The sequence below is a fragment of the Crinia signifera genome, chromosome 4 (genome assembly GCF_055691185.1).
Source record: "Crinia signifera chromosome 4, ASM5569118v1, whole genome shotgun sequence".
Taxonomy (NCBI): Eukaryota; Metazoa; Chordata; class Amphibia; order Anura; family Myobatrachidae; genus Crinia; species Crinia signifera.
The window spans coordinates 5,528,500-5,542,612 of record NC_139220.1 but is presented as its reverse complement, the minus strand read 5'-3'; the positions used below and the strand labels follow the sequence as shown (position 1 = coordinate 5,542,612).

Below are 14,113 nucleotides of genomic sequence, written 5' to 3'. Positions count from 1 at the left end.
GGCGTGGCTTGTGCTACTAATATACCATTACCTTTACTAGTAACACCAGCACTTAAAAGAAAGGACGATACAAATTTATCTGAGCCGTGTAATAAAAAGGTAACACATTGATCATCTCTGGTTGTCTTATGGGGATTACAGTATTTAATAGCATTATAGTATTTTTTTCACTACTTGTTTCCTAGCAGGGCGCCCAGATTTCATACGTATGCTAAGTAGTTCATTTATTCACTGCACCCTGAGTGAAATCGCATCGCATGGCCCTTTTTTGTGGCGTGAGATGAGAGGTGAGATGAGAGGTGAGATGAGAGGTGAGGTGAGATGAGAGGTGAGATGAGAGGTGAGATGAGAGATGAGAGGTGAGATGAGAGGTGAGATGAGATGTGAGATGAGAGGTGAGATGAGATGTGAGATGAGAGATGAGATGCGAGATGAGAGATGAGAGATTAGAGATGAGGAGAGGTGAGATGAGAGATGAGATGTGAGATGTGAGAGGAGAGATGAGATGAGATGAGAGATGATGAGAGATGAGATGAGAGATGAGATGAGAGAAGAGATGAGAGAAGAGATGAGAGAAGAGATGAGAGAAGAGATGAGAGAAGAGATGAGAGAAGAGATGAGAGAAGAGATGAGAGAAGAGATGAGAGAAGAGATGAGAGAAGAGATGAGAGAAGAGATGAGAGAAGAGATGAGAGATGAGATGAGAGATGAGATGAGAGATGAGATGAGATGCGAGATGAGAGATGAGATGAGATGAGAGATGAGATGAGAGATGAGATGAGATGAGAGATGAGATGAGAGATGAGATGAGAGATGAGATGAGAGATGAGATGAGAGATGAGATGAGAGATGAGATGAGAGATGAGATGAGAGATGAGATGAGAGATGAGATGAGAGATGAGATATGAGATGAGATGAGATATGAGAGATGAGATGTGATGATTTCCTCGTTGTACCAGAAGATATTGTTATGCAGTGCATCCACCCCAAGCAGTGTCGGTTGTACCGAATACCAATCACCGACACACCTATAGTTGGTGACGACTATCTGGGTGAGCTTGGGGAATCACCCATAATAACGGTCCATGGGATTGAACAAATTAACAATTTATTTAAAACATCTTTAAGTAATACATACAACAGTGTATATTATCCAATACAGGTGGGTAATAGCCATACACACCATACACACCATACACAGTGTATATTATCCAATACAGGTGGGTGATATATATTATATATAAATAGTGATATAGCACACACCACACACACCACACACACCATACACAGTGTATATTATCCAATACAAGTGGGTGATATATATTATATATAAATAGTGATATAGCACACACCACACACACCACACACACCATACACACCATACACACCATACACAGTGTATATTATCCAATACAGGTGGGTAATAGCAAGATATATTATATACAGGGATTTTGTACTTACCGTAAATCCTTTTCTCCGAGTCCACAGGTGTCACTGGAGTTACACTGGGGAATAGAAGGCGACCACAGGGAGCATGGGCACTTTAAAATAATTAATCAGTGTGACCAACTCCTCCCCTTCTACTTCCCCTCCCAGGCAGTCATAAAGATCGTGCCCGAAAGGGAGCAGAAAGATATAACACACATCCGAGAGGAGGTTCATCACAACATAACATCATTCAATACAAATAGTAGAAAAAGAATGTATATATATGAAAAAACAACACACACACAGAGTCAAACCAGACGAGACAGGTGTGTAATAACCATGTTTATATAACCCTGACAAGGGAAAACTCCAGAGGTTACCCAATAGGAACCTAACACTGAACATAACAGGTGGAGAACAGCGCTGAGGCGGGCGTCCAGTGACACCTGTGGACTCGGAGAAAAGGATTTACGGTAAGTACAAAATCCCTGTTTCTCCTTCATTCACTAGGTGTCACTGGAGTTACACTGGGGACGTCCCAGAGCTTTCAACCCGGGTGGGTGAGCGCTGAGATCCCCTTAAAACAGAGCGGCCAAACTGAGAAGCTGGTGCCGCAAAGGTATCAAACCTATAAAAGCGCACAAAGGTGTGCCGACCAGACCATGTCGCAGCACGACAGAGCTGCTGCAAGGAGACCCCACGGGCAGCCGCCCATGAAGGACCCACCGATCTGGTGGAGTGCGCACCTATGTTAGTAGGAGGCGTCTGAGCCTCAGCAAGGTATGCCTGACGAATTGTCAGACGGATCCATCTGGCCAGCGTTTGCTTTGAAGCTGGCCATCCACGACGCACTGGGTCGTAGGTAACAAACAAGACATCCGTCTTGCGAAGAGAGGCCGTGCGAGAGACATAAATCTGCAGGGCCCTCACCACATCCAAAGACCTATCCTCAGGTGAAGCCTCTGTGAATGCTGGAACCACTATGGTTGGTTCACGTGGAACGCTGAGACCACCTTTGGAAGGAAGGAGAGACTGGTACGGAGCTCCGCTCTGTCCGGGTGAAACTGGAGGAACGGTGAGCGACAAGAAAGCGCCCCTAGTTCCGAAACGCGTCTGGCCGAGGCCAGAGCCAAAAGAAGAACCACCTTCCAAGTGAGATATCGAAGATCCACCTCTTCTAACGGCTCAAATATCGATGACCTCAAATATCTGAGGACCAACTCTAGGTCCCAGGGAGCCGTAGGCGGACGAATAGGGGGCTGAAGCCTCAGCACCCCCTGGAAAAAAGTGTGGACTTCCGGAATGAGAGCTATACGTTTCTGGAAAAAAACTGAAAGTGCTGAAACCTGCACCTTAAGTGTATTCAGTCTAAGTCCAGAGTTTAACCCCTCCTGTAAAAACAGGAGCAACCGAGCCTTCTTGAACAGAGTAGAGGACACTCTGCGTCTTTCGCACCACGCCACATAGGATCTCCAAATACGATGATAGTGTCTGGAGGTGACTTCCTTCCTGGCCCTCATCATTGTAGGTATCACCGCCCTAGGGATACCTGCATGTCTCAAGATGGACCTCTCAGCAGCCACGCCGTCAAATGTAGACGTCCTAAATCTGGGTAGATGAAGGGACCCTGACTGAGGAGGTCCTCTTGGAGAGGTAGCGGCCACGGCTCGTCGATTAGAAGATCCGTCAGGTTGGTGTACCACGAGCGCCGGGGCCAATCCGGCGCTATCAGAAGCGCTGTTACCCCCTCCCTTCGGAAAGAGGTAAATGAACTGGAGCGGCCAAGGGGCGACCAGAGCGTCCACCCCTGCGGCCTGAGGATCTCGAGTCCGCGCGAAGTATGTTGGGAGCTGGAAGTTATGGCGGGACGCCATCAGATCCGCCTGCGGACACCCCCAACGATGTATTAGGGACTGAAATACCTGAGGGTTGAGGCACCACTCCCCCTGGTGGGCATGTTGCCGAATTAGAAAGTCGGCCTCCCAATTGTCTACTCCGGGGATGAACACCGCTGACAAGGCCTGAGCATGGTTCTGAGCCCAGAGGATGATCCTGCTTACTTCCTTCATCGCCGCCTTGCTCCGAGTGCCGCCCTGTTTGTTTATGTAGGCGACGGCTGTGGCGTTGTCGGACTGAACTCTGATTGCTCTGCTCCGCAGCAGGTGTCCCGCCTGCAGAAGAGCATAGTAGACTGCTCTGAGTTCCAGCACATTGATGGGGAGTAAGCTCTCCTGCCTCGTCCATAAACCCTGGAACTGGTGTTCCAGCGTTACCGCCCCCCAGCCTCGAAGGCTGGCGTCTGTGGTGAGGAGAGTCCACTCCCATATGCCGAACCTCCTGCCCCTTTGCAGGTTTTCGGAGTTGAGCCACCACAGCAGAGACAGACGGGCTCGAGGAGACAGGGTCACCCGCTGCTGAAGATGCAGGTGAGACCCTGACCACTGGTGAAGGAGAGACAACTGGAATTGGCACGAGTGGAAGCGGCCATATTGTACCGCCTCGAAGGAGGACACCATCTTCCCCAAGAGTCTGGTGCAAAGGTGCACCGTTACCTGTGGCCGTCGCAAGACCGACCTGACCAGGACCTGCAGGGACTGAACTTTGTCGGGCGGTAGAAAAACCTTCATCTGCTGGGTGTCCAGAATCATCACCAAAAAGAGAAGACGTTGGGACGGCTGTAGCTGAGACTTTGCAAAGTTCAGAATCCACCCATGACTGATGAGAGTCTCCTGGGTGAGCCGTATGTTGGACAACAGGGCCTCCCTCGAACGATTCTTCAGAAGAAGATCGTCCAAGTAGGGGATGATGGTAATCCCCTGTGCCCTGAGGACCTCCATCATCACCGCCATCACCTTGGTGAAGACCCTGGGGGCTGATGAGAGACCGAATGGCAGGGCCTGGAACTGTCAGTGTTGTTCCTGTATAGCGAACCGGAGGAAGGCCTGGTGAGGAGGCCAGATGGGGATGTGCAGGTATGCGTCCCTGATATCCAAGGATACCAGGAACTCTCCCTGTTCCAGTCCCTGAATCACCGACTGCAGGGACTCCATCTTGAATTTGACCGCTTGTAGAAACGGATTCAAATCCTTTAGATTTAGTATAGGCCTTACCGAGCCATCCGGCTTCGGCACCAGGAACAGACTGGAGTAGTATCCCTGAGTACGCTGATCCTCGGGTACTGGTATCACAACTCCCGTTGTCCGCAGCTTGTTGATTGCTGACAACAGAAGTTGCGCCTTGTCTCCTGAGACTGGAAAAACCTGTTTGGAGGGACTAACCTGAAATGGATCTTGTAACCCTGGGACACCAGATCCCTTACCCACGAGTCCTGACAAGACTGCAGCCAGATGTGACAGAAGGACAGCAGTCGGGCCCCGACTCTGGGATCCCCCAGATGAGACCGTGGACAGTCATGCGGCTGGCTTGGAGGACTTGGGCTCCTGGACAGCTGCCGAGGCGCCTCTGCCTCGTCCTCTGGAGCCTCTAGATGGAGCTCCGCCTCTGGAACGACCTCTGAATCTGGTCGTAGGCCGAAAGGACCGAAAGGAGGGGCCTTGAGGTGTCCTGCGTGTAGTTGGAGGAGCCGCTGAGGGAAGGAAGTGGGACTTACCCCCCGTTGCTTGGGAGATCCACTTGTCGAGCTCTGGCCCGAAGAGAACCTCCCCATTGAACGCCAGGGCCTCCACAGCACGCTTGGACTCTGCGTCAGCCTGCCATTGGCGTAACCAGAGAGCTCTGCGAGCTGAAATAGATAAGGCCGAAACCTTGGCTGCAACCATGCAGACGTCAGAAGAGGCGTCTATTAAATAATTGGATGCCTCCTAGATCTGTTCAGCAAGCTGAACAATAGAAGCAGGATCAGAGCCCTCACGGACCTCTGTTAGGATCTGAGAAGCCCATACCCCCATGGCTTTATTTACCCAGCACCCGACCTGGGCCGGACGCTGAATAATTCCAGCTGCAGAAAAAATGTTCTTAAGGGTTACCTCCAACTTACGGTCAGAAGTATCCTTAAGAGTGGTTGCACCCGGCACCGGGAGAACCGTCTTTTTGGACAGTCGTGAGACTGAAGAGTCCACTACTGGAGGAATCTCGACCCTCTTTCTACCCTCTGGTGGAAGAGGATAGGCAGCCAGAAACCTCTGAGGTACCTGGAATTTTTTATCAGGATGATTCCAAGCCTGCAATATATGTTCATCCAACTCCTCCGCTGGGGGGAAGGTGGGTGACTGCCTTTGTCTCTTTCCAAAGAAAGAAGGACGAGCAGGAATGTCTGTGTCATCTGACACCTTGCAGGCAACTTTTACCATATGTATAAGGTCCTCCAGACCTGGAGTGGCTGGGGCCGGCTCTTGCGTAACTAACGCCTGAGCCTCAGGTTCCACATCATCATCATAATTATCTGGAAGGGCAAATTCGCCCTCCTCCAGATCAGGCATATCATTGTAAAGCGCAACGGAATATGCTGCGCTATATAAGAAACTGTTAATAAATAAATAAATATCATCATACTCCCCAGAATCCCCAGAGGGCTGTAATACCCTTTTCCTGAGTAAGGTAGGGGGATTTTGCCTAGAAGATGAAGCAATGGCGCCCTCTGCAGGTGTCAAGGCCTTTGTTAAGCTCTGCACAGCAGAAGTCAAGGAAGCCTGTTGAGTTCTGGAAGTCTCTCTGTCCTTTTGAGCTGCAGAGAGCTCGCAAGCTAAATGAGACATCACATCAGCTAATTGTGATGCCCAAACAGGGGTATGCACGGGGGACTCTGGAGCTGGGGGTAAAGCAGTGCATTTGTCACATACAGAGTCACCCTCCTTAGAAGGTGTAAACTTAACAGCACACTTCTTGCAAGTAACCCTCTTGGAGCTACCCCCTGCCATGGTTCAACAGAACACCCAGCAATCACCACACACTACCAGACTGATCACAGATAGTAGGTATAGGATAGGCAGCAATATATTATGCTGGAAGGGAGAGACAGTGAAAGTAAAAGAGCTGTCACAGAGCCTTGTACAGCGCTATGGCATATACCTAGGAGCGCTATAGCTCTAAATTTGAGACACAGCCCAAACTGTCTCCACCTAGCTCTAATCCCCACTGTAACTCACAGACCGGATAGAGCGTTCAGCAGGACGGTCACCAGGGGACAGGAATCGCCCAACTGCAGTCAGGATAGATCTGCAGCGCAACTGTGGAGCCTCCAGCAGCGTGTTCAAACGGCGCCAAATGTCCAAGATGGCCGCCACGACTTGCAGGAACGCTGGGGTATGCCAAGGCCTGCTGGGAAGTACCGCACGGTAACTCCACCCCCCGCCTGGCAGCTCCGTCACCCATAATGGCGCCAGGTTTAAAAAACCCTCTGCTGCACCGCCGTTTGTGTCCCTGACCTTCCTCTAATAGGAAGGCAGGGTAATACTCACAGTGCTGCGGCCATGCCGTCGGCGGTGGGGCTGGGGGAGGATCGGGTGCACGCTGCGTGTGAGCGGCGCCCGTTACAGCTCCAGAGACGGTGGTCTCTATCAGCCAGGGAGCCGGGCGCAAACCCTTAAGCAGCAGCCGGCTCCCTCCGGCAGGCTCCCACGTCGCAGGCAGATAGTAGCAGCAACTATCTGCCTGTCCTCAAAGGCAAAACTTGCTGCTTTATGCCCTAATTACAAAAAGCCCAGGAGATGAGCCACATGTGACCTGCTCCCTTTTGGGCACGATCTAAGACTTCTTTTGGGGTTGAGTTGGATTGGCACAGGTAAGGTTTTAATGTTAATTTGAAATGTAAACCAACATATGTGCCGGTGCTCGGTAATGAATTAAACGGCAAGGGCTAACGGTTGGTGGTGCTCCCAAATGGAGTTCAAATGTTGAACTGTAAAGGAAAGTCAGAGGTGACTTGAAGGGAACCCGACAAGGTTTTTTGGGGCACGCTTGTAAGTAATAATATATGTTTGATATGGTGTCTAATATTTAAAACTTAACTTTTAATTATCGAAACACTTAAAAAATGGATTTAGCATAAGAGGGGTTGTACATTTACTGAGGAAATTCAGTTAGTTGGATTAATTCTTCCTCCTCCAAGCAATAAATCAAAGTAATGCTGACTAGGTCAGGTATTTAATTAGATAAACTTAGCGAAAATTGGTCACACATATAGCTATTTCTTATTCTGACATTTGTAACAAAAAATGATGTCTGTTTGTCATCTAGGATTGAAATAGCAATTCAGATGGCGCAGGACACACCACCCCTCAGTAGTCAATTAAAATTGTCTGTAATATCAGACGAGAAGACAGGGGTTTAAAATCACAGATTGACAGGAGAAAATCAGGATAGAAGTAAAGAGGTGTGAATGGAGCGTCACTCTCACAGCTGTTGGCTTCTGCTGTTGTGGTGAATTACGGCCGTAATTCACCACAACAGCAGAAGCCAACAGCTGTGAGAGTGACGCTCCATTCACACCTCTTTACTTCTATCCTGATTTTCTCCTGTCAATCTGTGATTTTAAACCCCTGTCTTCTCGTCTGATATTACAGACAATTTTAATTGACTACTGAGGGGTGGTGTGTCCTGCGCCATCTGAATTGCTATTTCAATCCTAGATGACAAACAGACATCATTTTTTGTTACAAATGTCAGAATAAGAAATAGCTATATGTGTGACCAATTTTCGCTAAGTTTATCTAATTAAATACCTGACCTAGTCAGCATTACTTTGATTTATTGCTTGGAGGAGGAAGAATTAATCCAACTAACTGAATTTCCTCAGTAAATGTACAACCCCTCTTATGCTAAATCCATTTTTTAAGTGTTTCGATAATTAAAAGTTAAGTTTTAAATATTAGACACCATATCAAACATATATTATTACTTACAAGCGTGCCCCAAAAAACCTTGTCGGGTTCCCTTCAAGTCACCTCTGACTTTCCTTTACACGATCTAAGACTGCCTGGGAGGGGAAGTAGAAGGGGAGGAGTTGGTCACACTGATTAATTATTTTAAAGTGCCCATGCTCCCTGTGGTCGCCTTCTATTCCCCAGTGTAACTCCAGTGACACCTAGTGGATGAAGGAGAAATAAATAGTGATATAGCACACACCATACACACCATACACACCATACACAGTGTATATTATCCAATACAGGTGGGTGATAGCAAGATATATTATATATAAATAGTGATATAGCACACACCACACACACCACACACACCACACACACCACACACACCACACACACCATACACACCACACACACCATACACAGTTTTATTTTACTGGATCCAGAACTTGTTGATACCGTACTCCTAGTCGTCTGGACTGATTCATATCTTACTTTACCTTATATTGCTTTACACCTTAAAGTAGATTATCCTATATTGCTTCAATTAATGTAGGCTAATAACCTCTAGAATACTAATTCGTTAGCGATATTTATATTATTGCCCAATAATCTTAACTCTTTTACTAATCCTTTCTTATACTTTAAATGAATAAGCGCTTTCTTTCCCTTCTAGGTGATCACCCTATTACCTCAGGTAGAAAAGTCTGTACACAAGCCAATAATATCCCGACTGTTAAGGCCAAAGGTGAGTATGACGTGGTTCCTCAGTTGTGTAGTTAAAGATACGGTTACAATTGTCTGTCAGTGCGTTCACTGGCTGCGGCTTCCACATTCAGAATACTATATATATATATACATTGACTTGGTGGCAATAGATCACTTTTCTTCGGGATAGCTCCTATGTGGCTGCAGTCTTGAAAGAGCGTCCCCTGGCTCTTGGAGAACCGGGTTTAGCTCTTTTAATTACTCCAAAATAGTTACATTGAATTAACTTATTTTCCTATAGCACCTCTGTTCTCGTATATCTCTGTTTCCCCTGTTCTACGGCTGTTATCCAGATTATATGTTTATGACGTTAGATCAACGGGCGGAGGGAAGCTAAATGCTATACGTAGCTGTCTCTTCTCTATTGCTGTGACAACTGCCTCTAGATTCTGATTCGCTGAGGTCTACCAATATGTTCCCGGCCCAAATTCTCCTGCACCTGTGTCGGTATAGCAGTATTGCCCTTAACTAGCTTCCCCAGGCTGGGTCACCGGGTTTCGCTATTTGTAAATTGAGCTGTAGCGTAAACTACACAAGGCTGGTCACTACCGCCGCTCCCTTGCTTGAAAGTGTCAGTGAGGTGTCCCCTGGCTCATAAGCCGGGTTTAACCCTCTCTTGGTCCTTGGTTTTGCTATATAAGATGATGGGAGACTAACTTTGATTTACTACATTCAGTGGAATAAAATCTATTCAGAGATCAGAATACTGAAGTATCATTTAGACTGAAGGAGTACTCTGAGGTGTCATCTAGTTTTCTGGCTGGAGTACTAGGAATGCGGTGCAAGCTAGGCTGTCTGCTGTCCCTAGCAATAACTTCACACTAGATAGGCAAGTGGGGTGCACTGTCTCTTCACTCACCACCTCTCTGGCAGATCTGTCACTTCTCCCCGGGCATCCTCAGGGCTTGGCGCCGCCTATCTATGACGCAGCCACTATCTAACTATATGCTGCTGCCCTCCCCGGCTGGTAGTCACCGCCCAGGATCTCCTCCTCTCTGTCGGGGCCTCGGCGTCACTCCTTAAGGTAGCCCCTCCCTCGTTTTCCGATGTAGGGAGAACTGGGGCTGGCCCGTATGGGGGCTGGACTCACCACGCCTCTTGAGGTGAGGTAAAACTCCGGACTCCCTATCCTGCTCCCTGCCTGGCCGTCAATGACGCGGCCTCTTCAGCGCCGCCCAGGTATGACGCGATCTCAGAGGGCTTCCCCGCCGGTGTCTCAGCTCCGGGAACCACCAGACTGGATGCCGGCTGTCAGCCTCCGGTCTCAGCGTATTCTTCTCTCACTCCCGGACCGGGTAATTATTCTCCCTTACACAGCACCGCTCTCCGCTTCTGCTATGCTGCGTTGCTCTGCACACACCATTAACGGCTCTCTGCTCCCTTAACCCTTTCTCCGCGCTCTCCTCCTGCTGGAAAGTTCTCTCCCCCTCCTTATATCCACTCTGTCTGAGCGGGCAACTGCTTTCTTGGGCACTCGCGCACCCCAACTTTATTTAACCCTATAAGTGGGCATCCACAGCCACTCGTCAGTCTCTCCCCCAACAGCAGCGATAATAGTACAGTCCACCATAAGTCATACGATTGGGCATATTCCATTTTGTTAGTGATAAGGGAGGTTCCGTTAGACTCGTATATTCATTCCTTTAATAACCATATTATTTCTGATACCCATGTCTGTTTCAAGAAAGGTATATAGTACTTTAGCCTATGCTAAACCATTTGGTTTATTTTAACCCCTCCGGTATTTCCTTTTTTTGAGGGGGCTAACATCTGTACAGTCTCATCCTTATATGTGCACATATACGGTACTTCTATAAAGTCCAAGGGTATGACTTAATAAAAAACATATTTTTAGCATGTTTATAAACATTTTACACTGTCTTAACGTCTTGTTTATATACCTAGGACGTGGTATTACAATGAGATCTCAGTAGTTCATATGGTAAAACCCCTAAAACAGCACCACTCTCCACGTCACCCCGAAGCGTGGCGAGGAGTGGCGGTACGCGTCCTCCGACCTTTTCATACCCCACTATTCACGACGACATGGATTTGATTTTATATAGTGTGGTGAGCGCAGCAAGGGGACGCAGAATACATGTAAAGTAATCCGCGTACCCTCGCGGGGCTCACTAGGCTCGCCACGCTTCAGGCTCGGTGGCTCGCTGCGCTCACCTCACTATGTAAAATAGACTCCACGCCGACGTGGATAGTGGGGGTATGAAAAGGTCAGAGGATGTGTTCCGCTGCACTCGCCGCGCTTCGGGGTGACGTGGAGAGTGGTGGTGTTTTAGGTGTTTTTTAGGTGCAGTGAATCGCAGCAGGGGGGGAAACGCGCGGGGGGGGGGCGGTGTGCCGCGAATTGAGGTAGGGGGGGTTCACGGGGGAGCGCGCGAATCGCGGGAGGGGGCGCTCACCTGGTGTGTCTGGTGAGTAGCTGTGTCTTTGCTGGGTAACATGGGGAGGCAGAGGGTGTCTGGCACTGTGCATACCTCCCAACATGACCCATGCCAGGAGGGACACAATGCTCTGCCGCTGGACTTTCTTCCTAATGTATGATTACCTCCATCTGTGTTGAACAGGTTAATTGATAGGAAAGGTGCTTCAACACAGGTGATGGCAATCATACATTAAAAGGAAAGTGCAGGAGCAGAGCAATGTGTCCCTCCTATGACTGTGGGCTCACTGGGCTGGTTCTCTGTCATGTGAGTCAGAGGCTCCACCCAGCGTTAGAGGGTCAGACACACTTTGAGTGACAGATGTAGCCAAATATATAAGAGATATACACACACAGTGCTATTTTTCAGCATATATATATACAGGGCTATTTTTCAGCAGGCTCCAGCAGGAACTGAGGCCCTTATTCTAGTTCACTCTTTCTGACAAAATCCTTCTTAGATGGACAAAGCCATGTGCACTGCAGGTGGGGCAGATGTAACATGTGCAGAGAGAATTAGATTTGGGTGGGGTTTTACTTCAAAGTGAGATCTATATTGCAGTGTAAAAATAAAGCAGCCAGTATTTACCCTGCACAGAAACAAAATAACTCACCCAAATCTAATTCTCTCTGCACATGTTACATCTGCCCCACCTGCATTGCACATGGTTTTGTCCATCTAAGAAGGATTTTGTCAGAAAGAGTGAACTAGAATAAGGCCCTCCGTTCCTGCTGGAGCCTGCTGAAAAATAGCACTGTATATATAAATATACTCCTGTAGGTGTGTCTGCTAATGGGACATACCATGTAAACTGCATTATAAGGGGGGGGGGGGGGCATCAAAGGATAAAACAGGGCACCCAAAGTGTATCCACGGAGGTTCGCTGTGCTGTCCACGGTTCGGGCCCGGTTGTTCGCTTCTGCTCCACGGGAGGTTTTTGTCCTCCCTGAGCTTGCCTTAGGACACCTGCGTTACACCCCCCCCCCCCCCTCATTACAAGAGCCGTTACCTTCTCCCTTGGGGCCTCCGTTAAATTCTCCTGGGCAGCCTGAATCAGGACCATTGATGGGGGGGATGTACCTGGTGATCTACATCAGGGGGGTTCCCTCCTCTGCCTCCGCCATGCTTCTCTGGGGGCCTAGGATGGTAAGCTACGTCAATGGGAGATCCCCGCCCCCCACCGAAAGTAGATACCAAGTCCATTTAAATGGACATTGCATTTTTATTATTTGGGATAATATTTATTTTAATAATATGTTAATTAAATTATTAAAAATGTTACTCTACCAGCGTCATCAATGGGCCATAAAGGGGTGTTACAGTGAAGTTGGCATTTTCCAACCACTTTGTGCTGTTTAGAATCGATAAATGATTTTCCTAATCAAATCCTTTTCTTGATTTTTAAGGCTAAGTACGAGTCCGGACAGGCGTTAAATTATCAAAGATTTGTCTCCGTACAACTGTTGAACAAAGTGATACCTGAATTGCCGCAAATTACAATAACAAACTTTGTTATACCACAAAAGAGTCAAGATGTTGGCAATAAGGGTAATTATTCTAATGAATGTACTTATAGTTTTACTGTAGTCATTATTTATAGAACAGATTTGATATTTGCAATTTGTATGTTATATGAAATATGACTTTTATTACTGGTATAAGGGATAGTCTGGGAAGCAGAGGCATCAGAAGGGAGATGAGCGTTACTCGCATAATTACAGAGGGATTCTGTGTGATCGGACCCAGGATACATTGCGTCTCTCCGCCATGTACTGTGCGATAGGACCCAGGATACATTGCATCTCTCCGCCATGTGCTGTGTGATAGGACCCAGGATACATTGCATCTCTCCGCCATGTACTGTGTGAATAGGACCCAGGATACATTGCATCTCTCCGCCATGTACTGTGTGATAGGACCAGGATACATTGCATCTCTCCGCCATGTACTGTGTGATAGGACCCAGGATACATTGCGTCTCTCCGCCATGTACTGTGTGATAGGACCCAGGATACATTGCATCTCTCCGCCATGTACTGTGCGATAGGACCAGGATACATTGCATCTCTCCGCCATGTACTGTGTGATAGGACCCAGGATACATTGCATCTCTCCGCCATGTACTGTGTGATAGGACCCAGGATACATTGCGTCTCTCCGCCATGTACTGTGTGATAGGACCCAGGATACATTGCATCTCTCCGCCATGTACTGTGTGATAGGACCCAGGATACATTGCGTCTCTCCGCCATGTACTGTGTGATAGGACCCAGGATACATTGCATCTCTCCACCATGTACTGTGTGATAGGACCCCAGGATACATTGCATCTCTCCGCCATGTACTGTGTGATAGGACCCAGGATACATTGCGTCTCTCCGCCATGTACTGTGTGATAGGACCCAGGATACATTGCATCTCTCCGCCATGTACTGTGTGATAGGACCCAGGATACATTGCATCTCTCCGCCATGTACTGTGCGATAGGACCCAGGATACATTGCATCTCTCCGCCATGTGCTGTGTGATAGGACCCAGGATACATTGCATCTCTCCGCCATGTACTGTGTGATAGGACCCAGGATACATTGCATCTCTCCGCCATGTACTGTGCGATAGGACCCAGGATACATTGCGTCTCTCCGCCATGTACTG

The 14,113-nt window shown here is 48.1% G+C and overlaps 1 protein-coding gene across 4 annotated transcripts in view; it reads left to right on the top strand.

The window, feature by feature from the left end:
* Positions 1–14,113, top strand: part of LOC146073577 (uncharacterized) — a 114,860-nt gene that overhangs the window by 14,588 nt on the left and 86,159 nt on the right. For all 4 annotated transcript variants that reach the window (XM_083180816.1, XM_083180813.1, XM_083180814.1 and 1 more), the window contains exons 6-8: positions 2–99; positions 8,929–9,000; positions 12,865–13,006. In XM_083180816.1, coding sequence (XP_083036942.1) covers positions 2–99; positions 8,929–9,000; positions 12,865–13,006 — 312 coding nt within the window. The remainder of the gene's footprint in view (position 1; positions 100–8,928; positions 9,001–12,864; positions 13,007–14,113) is intronic.